The sequence below is a fragment of the Zootoca vivipara genome, chromosome 2 (genome assembly GCF_965207765.1).
Source record: "Zootoca vivipara chromosome 2, rZooViv2.hap1.1, whole genome shotgun sequence".
Classification (NCBI taxonomy): domain Eukaryota; kingdom Metazoa; phylum Chordata; class Lepidosauria; order Squamata; family Lacertidae; genus Zootoca; species Zootoca vivipara.
Genome location: NC_142584.1, coordinates 82743492 through 82756415, shown reverse-complemented (window position 1 = coordinate 82756415; position 12924 = coordinate 82743492). Strand labels below are relative to the sequence as shown.

General features: G+C 43.6%; 1 protein-coding gene across 4 annotated transcripts in view; it reads right to left on the bottom strand.

The window, feature by feature from the left end:
* The window catches only part of CHCHD6 (coiled-coil-helix-coiled-coil-helix domain containing 6), a 212064-nt gene extending 207414 nt beyond the window's left edge, over positions 1–4650 (bottom strand). For all 4 annotated transcript variants that reach the window (XM_060271405.2, XM_088662345.1, XM_060271406.2 and 1 more), the window contains exon 1: positions 4494–4650. In XM_060271405.2, coding sequence (XP_060127388.2) covers positions 4494–4583 — 90 coding nt within the window. In that variant the 5' untranslated portion in view covers positions 4584–4650. The remainder of the gene's footprint in view (positions 1–4493) is intronic.
* Between the last annotated feature and the right edge of the window lie 8274 nt (positions 4651–12924).

Below are 12924 nucleotides of genomic sequence, written 5' to 3'. Positions count from 1 at the left end.
TATATGGCAAGAAACCCAAAGTGAATTACTTTAGGGTGTTTGGATCTCCAGCCTATGTTCTCATTCCAAAAGCGTTAAGGAGAAAGGGAGGTCCAAGAGCAAAGAAACTCATTTTCTGTGGGTACGAACCGTGCTCTAAAGCTTGGAGGTTCGTGAATCCAGATGGGGATACTACCAAAGTGGTCATCAGCAGGAGCGCTGAATTTTGTGAGCAGTCCGGTTGGACTCGCTTGCATGGTAACCCCGATATTTTGAGGGATGATTTAGGAATTCACACTGGAGAGGAAAATCCAGAGGGTGGTGAACCAGAACAGGATGATGGTGCACAGGGTTCAGATGTAGACTCTGACCATGCACAAGGAACATCTCCTAAGGCAGAGAAGCCTGAGTCTAGGAGTGCTCCGACATCGCCCACAGGTAGACCTAGCAGGCAGAAAAAGCGCAGCAGGTCGCCAACAACGCCAAGCCCAAGGGAATTATCTAAACGAAGGTCTTTATCCCTAGAGGCGCATCCAGATTTAAAGTCTGAGAAAGGTTCTGACAGCCAACAGTCAGAGGGGGAACAAGAGGTGGAATTGCGTAGGTCCAAACGCACCACAAAGGGCAAACCACCAGAGAGGTTTAAAGTGACAAGTGTATATGTGAATTTAGCCCAATGTGAGCCAGAAAGCTACACAGAGGTACAACAGCTTTCAAGCTCAGAAGCTGCAAAGTGGCAGGAAGCGATGGAGAAAGAGATGGCTTCTATGAAGTCTCTCGGTGTGTTTACATCCACTGAACTTCCTAAAGGCCAACAAGCAGTGGGATGTCGATGGGTATATCGTATAAAGCCTACAACCACTGGTGAGCTGCAATACAAAGCCCGACTAGTTGCCAAAGGGTTTTCGCAGCGCAAAGGCATACACTATTCCCAAATCTATGCCCCTACTGCGAGGTCAGAGACATTAAGAATGCTTTTAACTTCTTCAGCTAAGAAGGGAAACAAGCTATTTCATTTTGATGTCAATGTGGCTTATTTGAATGCAGATTTACAGGAGGAAGTGTATATGATGCCACCGCCAGGTTTTGAGGGAGACAAGCCAAACCAGGTCTGGCGTCTACACAAATCCATCTATGGGCTGAAACAATCTGCCCGCAACTGGAATGTCTGTTTATCTGATGCTCTAGAGAGCATGGGGTTCAAGAAGAGCATGGCAGATGCATGTCTGTACTTAAAAAGTGCTGGTTGTAAGCAAGAAGTGGTTCTGATATTTGTTGATGATCTATTGTACTGTGGAAAGGATGATAAATGTGCACAAAAGTTTGCCACAACACTTGGGAAAAGGTTTAAGCTAAAATCTCTAGGCACTGTATCCGTGTATCTAGGAGTTAAAATACAGCAAGATGAAACAGGAAGTTATTGGCTCAGCCAAGAGGCTAAAATCCAACAATTATTAGAAAGATTTAAAATGGATAAATGTGCTGGTGTAAAAACCCCAATGGAATTAAGTTATGTAAAAGATGCTCAAGCCGAGCAACAAGCAGAGTTCAATAATCCTGAGGTTTACCAGTCAGCAATAGGCAGTCTACTCCACATTGCACAGTGGACTCGGCCTGACATTACGTACGCTGTGAATATGTTATGTAGACAAGCTGAAAAACCATCCACTCATGCTTGGCAAGGAGTAAAAAGAGTGTTGCGATATCTCCAAACTACCAAAAGTCTTTGCCTAAAACTGTCAGCAGAGGGCAGCACAGAACTTGAATGCTGGGCTGATAGTAGTTGGGCAGATGCTGGACAAGATAGAAAATCAGTTTCAGGAATGGCTATAAAATTTGGAGATGCATTAATTGGTTGGAGATCGCGAAAGCAATCACTCTTAGCTTTAAGTTCCACTGAATCGGAATTCAATGCAGTATCTGATGTTTGCAGAGAACTTGAGTTCTATAAACAACTGGTTCAGGAATTGTTTGGGGAATGTCCTCTACCCATCAGAATATGGGAAGATAATCAACCTTGCATTAGATTAGCTGAATCAGGACAATTCAAGGCACATACGAAACATCTTGACATCCGTTATCAAAACGTTTATCAAAGTGTAAAACAAGGTTTGGTAAAGCTACAGTACTGCCCGAGTAAAGATAATCTCGCAGATGGTTTTACAAAAGCATTAAGTTTGCAATCACATCAAGATTTCTGTTCAGGTCTGAATTTGAATTAAGTTTGTTACAGCTCAGTGTCACGAGCGAGAGGGGGTGTTGGTATTAAAGGGTTAAGTTATACTAGTCGCTCTAAACACTGAGCAGCTGAACCTAATTAAACATCCGGGAATGTTTGACAGCCTGTATAAATAGTCAGTTCCTTGCAAGCGTTTTTTCTCTTAGGAGCGTTTTTTCTCTCAGTAGTGTTATCTCTTAGTTTTGGTTGCTGTGTGTAGGAGTGATGCCTCAAGTTTGTGCACTGAGGCACAGTTTTGTTTAAGTTTTACTTGGCCAGAGATGAAGAATGTCTGCCTTATCTCCTGGCTACGTTTTTGTAAATAAAGCCTTTTGAGTTTGCAACCTGCTCCAGAGTTCCTGAATTAACTCTTGCTGACTCACCTTACTCTTTGCCGTTGTGCTAAAAAGCTCTGCTGAAAGGGAAGATTTACGTCTGGAAGCGCGACTGGACCGGTAACTTTGTTTACTTAAACACAAGCTAATTAAAGCTTATGGACAGTAGCTACTGCTAGCCTTATTCTCCATTAATTTGTTTACTCCTCTTTTAAAGGCATCCAAGTTGGTGGCAATCATGCCTCCTATAGGAGTGAATTCCATAATTTAATGATGTGTTACATGAAAAAGTACCGTACTTTTTTGTTGGTCCTGAATCTTCCAACAGTCTTCTCCTTAGAGTTTTTGTTTCTTCTCTCTCTCTCTCTACTATCCTTTCCTCAACTGTTTTCAATCCTTATCTGATCTGTTTTATACTCTTTAATCTACCACTTTGATTAGTCTTCATGACAGAACTGCTTGCAACAACCAAAGCTAAATCAATGCACCTTCTACAAGTTGCATACTGCCAATAAGCTTTATATATATAATATATATATATTTAAAGTTTCTTACTGTACTTGGGAAGCTGACAAGGCTTTAAAACAAAATTCCCTTAGCTAGTAACTTTGTGATGGAGAGCAGATACTAATCAATTACAACTAATACAAATAATATTGCTTGAAACCGATTCAGTGTTTTATGAACACATCCACACTTGAATTTGTAAACCTTGCAATGTTTAGTGACTTGCGGTTTGGTTCTTGTCATTCTGCACTCACAAGCAGCAGAGTACTGTACTTGGGGCCTTGTAAAATGAAAAGATGTTTATGGTTACAGAGAAATTCCCTTGATATTAAGAACTTAGGATCAATTATTCAAAACATACACACAGATACAGTGGTACCTCGGTTTTCGAACGTCTCGGAAGTCAAACGTTTCTGTTTTCAAATGCTGAAAACCCGGAAGTAAATGCTTCCGTTTTTGAACGCGCCTCAGAAGTCGAGTGGCTTCCACTGAGTTTTTTTTCAATTTTCTCTATTGAATTTGCAGGCAGCCCTTTGCACCTCTGTTTTCAAATGTTTCGGAACTCGAACGGTCTTCCAGAACGGACTACGTTCAAAAACCGAGGTGCCACTGTACCACAATGTGCATTTTATACCAATTTGCTTTGCATAGTCCAGATGTCATACTCTGAGACTACACTTCTGTTGGACATACTGCCCATAGCTGTCAACTTTAGGATTTAAAAATAAGGGATCACTTGCTGAGTGCTGCCAGAAATCACCTCTGCGCATGTGCACACTTGAAAACATTGGCAGTATTAAGATAATTTGAACAGTGTAAATAAGTTTTGATGGAAGTAATAATGGAATACTGAATGGTCTAGTTTATATAAATTATGCGGGGATTCATGCTATGCAAAATGAACCATGGAAAGAGAAAATATCAATGACTTCCCTTCTTAAGGTTGTTTAAATGTATATTCTAAATTGTAAAACTATATATATGACAGACATAAGGAAAGCCATGCTAGGTCAGACCAGAGGCCCACCCGATCCAGAATCCTGTTCTCAGTGTGGCCAGCCAGAAACTTATGGGAAGCCCACATGCTGGAGGACGCACTCTCTTTGCTTGGGTTCCCCAGCAACTGATACTCATGGGCCTATTAAACGTGTCACATTAAAGGAGTCGTGGGCTTTAAGAAGAAATGCAGGTGGACACTGGACACCTTCAGGAAAGCAGGAATATGTTTTCCCTACCAAACACACTTTATAACCTTGGAGACCATTAGCACTCAATTCAGAGTAGCCCATGGCCCCTAGATCGCGTGTCCCCGTTCCCCAGAGACATCCTCTCAGTACCCCCATGCCCCCCTCCACCACCCCCTGGACTTGCCTAGTTCTCCGCCCCGTCCCCCCTACTCCTCCTCTCCTTTACCAGGCAGGCGCCCGCCACCCCCCGCTCCCCCTCCTACTCACCCGGATGCCCTGCAGGACTCGCACTCGCTCGTGCTCATCCATCTCGAAGGAGACCTTCCTATTGCCATGGCTACTCCCGCCACCCCCCATAACAACAGCAGGAATAACCACCGCGGGAGGAAGAACCAATTCCCTCGGCTTCCTCCCTACCCGGGATGGGGCAGAAAAGAGCAAGATCTACACATAGACGGAACACACCGCTCTACCAACCTACAAGCCCGCGTCTGGTTGGCGGCTGTCGGCGAAGGAGCCAATGGCAAGGCGCGGTGTTGGAGGCCGGCCGCAAGGCACGCTGGGAATTGTGGTCCTCCTTATCCAAACGCCGCCGGCCGGGGATGCTGCTTACCGGCCGAAGGTGAGATGAAATGGATCGGGAAGGCAGGAGGTTTCTTTGCGTCCTGCGACAGCACACGATGGTCTCAGCTGTTGGGCCGAGACCTCACCTGGGACCTTGGGCCTCTTTTAGCTAACAGGCGCCACTTTTACTAGAGAGTTGCAGTTTAGTCCATTCATTTTGGAAGCCCCTTAAACACAGGGTTGTGTTGGGGTTGTTTTTTTTAGGATGGCAGCAGACTTGCTGCTAATCAAGACTGATCCATTACCCTTGCCACTTCGGTATTCTTACTTGCCCATGGCATTTTGCACGCAGTTTTTACCGTGATGAGTGATGGGTTTTAGGATGCGCAGAATTTTAATTTTCTGAGCATTGATTCCCAGCAAGGAACATAGTTGACAGCTTCTCTCTGAAACTACAACTCTGGAATATGCACATTTAATTGGTTGGTCGACTAAGCTCACTAAACACAAGGGTACTGACTTCTATGTACCGGTAAACGTGCTTAGGATCAAGCTGCCCCTGAACATAGTATGAAGTTAGTTGCTGACTAGATTTTATTGCTATTTATTTATTGCTATCTTGGATTGTGAGAATTCACAAATAGCAGACCAGACTACTTTTCAACCTTCGAGTAAAGCACAGTGCTTTAAGTTGTTTTTAATATTTCTTTTAGGAGTTTTAATAGTAATAATAATAATACCAGGACTAAATTATTTTCTAATTCCCTATTATTTTCTAATTCCCTATTGTGGTATGATCCCTAATGATTAAGCCAGAAGCATAGACTAATTAGGGCTCTATAAGCCTTAAAGTCATCTGGTTTAGATGTGGCCAAGTAAGTGTAGCTTTATTCTCAACCTAACAAGCTAGTTCCACTGAAATATTTGGGACAGCTCCGTAAGTCTGTTTTTAAAGCTGACAGTTCCATTAAAAAGAAAAGGGGGGGGGAATGGGACTCAGATTTGGAGAGAAGGGGAGCTGCTATCAAGCACACAATATTAAATTAAGTGTAGCAAAGTACTTACAAGGGAAAAATATCAAAATCCTGTGAGATTTATAGTAGCTGCATTTATGAATGAAAAAATGACTGGTGAGTAAAGTAATGGGGTGGGGGGGGACTCTTACTAAAAATTGCAATCTCTCATTCAAAGGCGATTTTCTTTTTCAAAAAGTAGGTTAGGTCAGGGCTTTGTTCCATGCAGTGCAGCCTCAACTGTCTTGGAACTGGATACAACTGCACAAAACAGGAGCTACATCAGTGTCTCTAGCTGCACCTAACATAGGAAGCACAAATGCACATCTCTAAAGTGATTCCCTAACAGAATCCAGTAGCTGGGCTGCTTTCACCTGAATGTATGTTCCTAATAACAAGTATTATTATTTTTGTAAGTACATCAGCCTGCAGCCAACCAAACAATTGACTGTAATAACTTGATATGTCTGCTTTGGCCTAATGTGGGCTGGTACTGTATTTTATTTTTTTCTGTAAGTAGGTTTTAATCTAATTTTAATGTATTTTTGTACACCCCCTCATGATATTTACGAGAAAGGCATTTATTTTAATAAATAAAATAAAAATCAATGAGAAAATTCTTGTCAAGAGTAGATCCAAGTTAATTAACCTAAATTACTTGTATCCATTAATTTGCATGTGTTTACTCTGATTGGGGCTAGCAGTGCAGTATGTGAGTAATTTTGGTAAGTGAGCAAAGGAGACTTATTGGGAGCAAGAATAGGCTTCCGCTTAAATGCTTAATTTTTGTTGGAGAAAAACCTGAGGTTATTCTTATAATTGTTGAGCCAGACATTTAATAATTTATGCCAGACTCTCTTTGATTTTGGGTGGGACACAATCACATAGCGAAATCAGGTTGCATAATTAAAATGAATAACAATGCACTGGAAAGTGTGGGATCATATTTCCCTGATGCAGTGTCATCTAACCGCCCTGCAAATTTTGTGCAAACAATCAGGACGAATGCTCAATACACAGGTTGTCAAGTGAAAGGGGAAATTAAAATGGGCTCATAAAGTTTGGAGACTGTAAAATTAGCTGTAGATGTCTCTGCTGAGATAAGCCTGGAGGAGGAAAAACTGCCTATTCCAGACAAAATAATTGTAATGTTTTTGTCATCATACAGTGCAGGGAGGGAAGGCAGGCTACCGTCATGTAGCTGATGCCACCCACTCTAGGCACCCTTCCCTCCTAAAAAACCAATAAAGGAAAGCACACTTATAATTGCACCAACAAAAGCAATTAATAATAAGTGAACTTTCAAAATGCAAGGTGCATCCAAATCACAAATATTTTGTTGATATGCTATGATGAAGGCAGGCTGATGCCAATACAAAATAATAGTACAGTTGTTATCTATTTAAAAACATGAAACAGCTAATTGTAGGCTTAGTAAAGGGACTTTGGCATGCATTACCATAGCAACCACAATAAAGAAAACCTCCAGTGTTTATTAAACACGGAAAGCATAATAAAATACAATTATTTCAATTCAACATTTAAAAAGGCTATCCATTCCACCCAGGGCGCATTGATTTCAATCAGCAAGAGAAAAGCCCAGTTTAAATGACAGGTTTAAATCACGTTTCCACATAAAAATGAATGCTGTGTTTTCAGAACAAGGAAGCTTGCCGGCTGGTTGCTAGAACAATTAAAACACATCCGGTTTGCAACTAATTAAGGTCTTTATACTACCTAGAAGCACACTTCACGCGCCTTTTGCAGTAAAGAATTATATCTGCTTGGAGGCAAGGGAGTCCTTGTGAAATTAATTTCTCTCCCGTCTTTCAATCCCTCTGTACAAATGCAGAGTCACAAAGCAGATTACTAACTTGAAGACAAACCAAAGGAGTATTTACCCAACAAGGGTTTAGGATTTCCCTCCTCCCATCAAACAGACCCTCAATGCCTCATGGCAAACTGTTTCCGAGACTGAGGGGAATTTCAAAACTCAAGGCCAAAACTCATATCATAGAGATCCCATGTTCAATCCCAGGCAACTTTGAGTAGGACTGGGAATGTCCCCTTCCTGAAACCCTGAGAGGTTGCTGCTACTCCATGTGGACAATATAATACCAAGCTCAATGCACCAATGGTCTGACTCGGTATGCAGCAACTTCCTAAGCAGGGTCTCCTTCTTGGTGGAGGCAGCAGTTCAAAGAGTGTGGGTGAAATCAATATAACCTTTGGTTTAGCTCAGGGTTTCCCAAGCTTGGGTCTCCAGCTGTTTTTGGACTCCAATTCCCATCATCCGTGATGGATGATAGGAGTTGTAGTCCAAAAACAGCTGGAGACCCAAGCTTGAGAAACCCTGGTTTAGCTCAAGCCCTTAAACAGGCCTAAGCAAAACTTTAGATTTAGAACTTTGAGCCCAAAAATTTCCAAAAGCAGATATTGTTGCTGCCTAGTAATTATCCCTACATGAAATGGAAAAATTCTCAGTCCTTTTGGTCAATTGTCCATTTTTTAAATATAAATTTCTCCCATAATAAAAGACTATTCTGTTGGATCATTTATAATGCAACACCTGAGTGGTGCTGCCAGGAGCTTAAAAAATCTGGGGCATGGGCATATCGCCACAAATTTAAATGAGTTTATTTAGATGTATAGCTACGGATTTAGAATATGAATGTCCAAAGCGGCAAGCCAACTAATTTCCCATCTAAATCACCTTTGATAAATTATTTAATTTGTATCTTTCCCCCAATCAGTTCATTTTCAATTCAGCAGTGCCCAGCTAATTTTCCAATAGATCTTGTGTCAAATCAGTTCAGTGCCCCTCTTCAAGTATCTGCATTCATTACCCCTGAATCATATCTCAATAAATTCACCTTGATTTATTCCCCCAAATACCAAGTAGTTCAAGATCACCTCCCAGTTCAATTTCCCCCAAATTGCCTGAGAAGCACTCAGGCAACTCAAAACTTGATTCAGGCTCCACACTCCATGGGCACATCCAAAAAGCACAATCCTTTTTTTCCAGCTCCAAACATGGTACAGGGTAGAGATAATTCCTGGGATTGTGCTGCCGGTTCCATGGTGTTCCATGTGCTTCAGAAGTACAGCATGAGAACAAGTCCTAACCTTATCTCTAGGACACTTGCAGCTTGCCAGGCTTGCAAGAGGGGACGGAGGAGCTGAATACTAGCTATGAGTGTGACAAGTGGGACTGTGGACCCCCAATTTACATCAAGCCCCGATTAATGCATTGTTTCTGGATGATGTAATGTCATCACATCAACCTGCTGAGAGCTTGGATACCATTCCTGATAAAAATCACTGAAGACTGGCATTTGCTCTGACCTGCCACTGAATTTCACACTCAGCAAATGCAATTCATGTGATTTATGGAGGTACGGTTATAGTCAAATCAAGTAAATGGCAGTGGCAACACTGTTTTATTCCAATAGTCATAGGATGGCAACAACGAGCAAACCTGAAGGCTACAAAGAAAAAGAAAAAGCCAAGATACATCTTGGAACTAAAAATAAAGGAGGTACCATAACTTTATTAATAATTATAATATTTCTAAAATTTTGTTCCTTACAAATCATCCTTCAAAGTCAACAAATTCAATCAGGTGACTTAACAGCAAAATCCTATACCTGCCTACTCAGAAGTAAAGTAAGTGTGTGTAAGACTGCTAGTGAGTTATGCTGAACTACTGGGGGTGGGAATCCTTATCACTTCTGCTCTTCTAAGACCTAGCCAGATAAAGGAAAAAACCAAACACACACAACAATTCTTTGCTTTTCCTCAGAATCGGAGCATTTTGTTATTGATCAGGTTCTTTAGCTCTGTAGAAAACAAATAGTGCAAAAATGCAAGAACACATATACACAGCCTCTATCAGGAGAGAAAGGATACCTTAATTTATGTCAAAGTTCATTTATTTTACAGACAAAAATATACATTACTCTATTTTTTTAATCTCTGTTCCAACATCACATGGTACATGCCATGTGTACACACCCAGGGGCACACAAACATTTGTCTGCTCATGGACAATACTGTGTGCTCAACAGGGAGGCGTTTTTATATATATATATACACACATAGATCACAAGGCTTGTAAGGAGGCAGTTCCTTCACTTAGTGCAGATACTCCTCAGCAGCAAAGTACAATGCAGGATGTACAGAGGAGGTGCTTAAAATGTCAGTGAAAAGGAGGCAGGGACCATTCTGTTATGGAAGATCTGATCACAGCTCACTGATTGGCCAGCATTTGATATAAATCGCTAATACAGCAAACACAGTAACTCAAATACAGCCTCATCCTGATTCACATCACCAAAGGAGCCCATGTTCAGGAGTTTTTTTAATTTAATGGACTAGGTGTACAGCACACTTTTTATATGAAACTATAGGGGATCCATGGAAATTACAAGACATGTTCGTTTCCAAGGGTCCCAACTTTGGCTGGTTAGCAGTATTTAACCATCATGCAGACAGCAGCTATAATTCCAGCTGAGTATTTTTTTATTTTTTATTTGGAGGGAGGGCAGCATTAATTGTATGACATCATTGTCTTATATGACATCTTCGCCAGCATTTGCTCTGCAGCCAATTGAGATTGCCTTTCTCGCCTTTCACAGAAAGCAAAGAAGCTACGGCACCAGCCAAGCATGTTATTTCAAAAGACTGGATAACATTAAGGTCACATCACAGCTCCCACGACTGCCTCTTTGTCGAATTTGGGGCATCATATGTTGGGGTATGACTAGTGCCATAAGCATTACTGAAGCCTAAACTACACAGTCCATTTGTTACCTCCATGGTGAGATGTCTATGCAGCTAATAGCAGCAAGTCTGAATGAATGGTTGTGTCAAATTCAAACAACACTAAGAAAAGGCTAACCTGGGCAGCAGACAAAAACTAAAGGCAAAGTGCGGGTTTCTACCACAACAATTCTTGATCTGCATTCACAACTCATCCAAAACAGAGATATAATTAAACATGTATTTCTTTAAAAGTAGTTTTTAAAGTCTTAAAAGTGAAGTCAAGGATCTTGTTGCCTTTTAAATCCTGATGTGGCTTGGCAGCAGAAAAACCACAAACAGCTCAAGTTTCACGCCATGAGGAGGAAGGGATGTTTTATCAACAAGGAAAAGGGGCTCAATGCCATTTTGCAGAACACCATTATCCTGGAGTGGATGACATCATGCGCTCATCTAATCCCTGCCAACAGGAGAGGGATTTGGACTTTGTTATTTTTCCAACTTCTTTCTATATAGTTTCTTCTTCGTATCAAGAAGACGACCAACCAGCGGGCACCCTCCCACCGTTCCACCCCATCCCCGAGGCCGTGCTTGCAGTGCACTTTGCCCAGCTTGGATAGGAACAGCCATCATCTCGCCTAGGAAAGGCAACGCATCAGCCGCAGGATCCCGTGGACTCCATGGCGTCCATCGCCACCATCTGCAGCCAGGGAGGAGGAGATGTAGAGGAGGAGGTTCTAGCAGATGACAGTACCTGCTGCAGCTTGTCATCAGTGCCCCTGCCTCCCTGGACAAAGCAGCAGCAGACTCCACCGCCATGCGCACCCCTCCACCTTTGCACTCCACAAGCGAACACCCCAGCGGCTCGGCCCACCCACCGAAACCGAAACAAGAAGCTCCCAGGGGCGGGATCCCTCAATGGGCCGCCAGCCCACAGCTACCCAGTGGCGTAGTAATGGGGGGCGGGGGGCAGCAGGCTGGACAGGAGTGACCACCTCTGATGGCCGCCGCCGTTGCCACACAACGCGGCCACCGCTGAGGAAAAGCCCCAATGTCCTGGCTGCAGGGGCGTAGCCATCCGCCACCCAGCGCCGCGGCAAACCCTCCAGGCGCCGGCCCCTCGGGGGGCGCCCCAGCGAGTGGGGGAGCTGCATGGAGGCTGAGCAAGCGCCCCTTGCCGCCCACGTGGAGGCAAGGCCTAGGTGCCAGCAGCGTAGCTGACGCATGCCCGCACAGGAGGGATACAGAGTCCAGCAGGCCTCCCCCTCTCCCTCTGGCCTTCCCTCCGCCTGTCCTTACCGCACTCGAGGTGGTTCTCCTCACAGCCAATTTGCGCTGGCTGACTCCGCAGGGGCTGATCCTGCTCTCCCGCCGCCTGGCTTTCTTCAGGGCCATCGTGGAGGCGTGCGAGGGCTGCGCTGCCGGCGGAGGGCAGTAAGGACGGGCAGAGGGAGGGCCAGAGGGAGAGGGGGAGGCCTGCCGGACGCCGTATCCCTCCTGTGCGTGTATGCATCGTGCGTCATGACGCATGAGTCATGACATGCAACGCATGCATGCAATGGACACACACACCCCCACGGAGTGCCTTCGGGTTTGCTAGCTACGGCGCTGCAGCTACCCACAGGTGACAGGTCACGCAGCCGCACGCCCCCTCAGCCCCACCCGGCAGGCCGCAACAGCCCGCCAAATACACTGCAGGTGTGCAGCCCCACGCCATCGACTTTGAATCACAGCAGCCTCCGCAGCGAGAGGGATGGGGGTAGCAACAGCAACCTGGAGGACAGCAACCTAGAGAACAGAGCTGGCAGGCTGAAAGAGACCAAGGCCAGGTGTGGCAAAATTCAAGGAATATTTGGTTGTTGTTGTTGTTATAAAAATCAAGATATGGGGGGGGGGGAGGAAAAGGAAGCCGAATAGTTTTTCCTGTATGCACCTTCATTCTAGAGAGGTTTACTTGAAAACATGTCCTATTAATTCCAAAGCCACTTTCCTCCAAGGATGTGTGCTTTGGTCATCTGCACCTTGCACATTGGGTGCTAAAATCAATCCCAAAATGGTAGCAGCAAACAAAAGTAAATAAAGTAAAGAAACCTCTGTGCATTTTCCGGGTGTTTTTGCTTTCTCAGCCTTAGAATTTGGGATTTTATTGACTGTAACTACATTTGCCTCCTGATCAACCTCTGTTCAGGCAAATGTTCCAGCATTTCGCACAAGGGTAAGTGTTCCCATTTTTGCATTTAGTAATAAAAACATGAAAATGAGAAAACATTGATTCCAATATAAGCTATGCACACAAAATGCATGTGCTTCAAAAGCAGGTTTTTATCATTTTCCAATTCTCCCATTCTGTCTTACAAGGT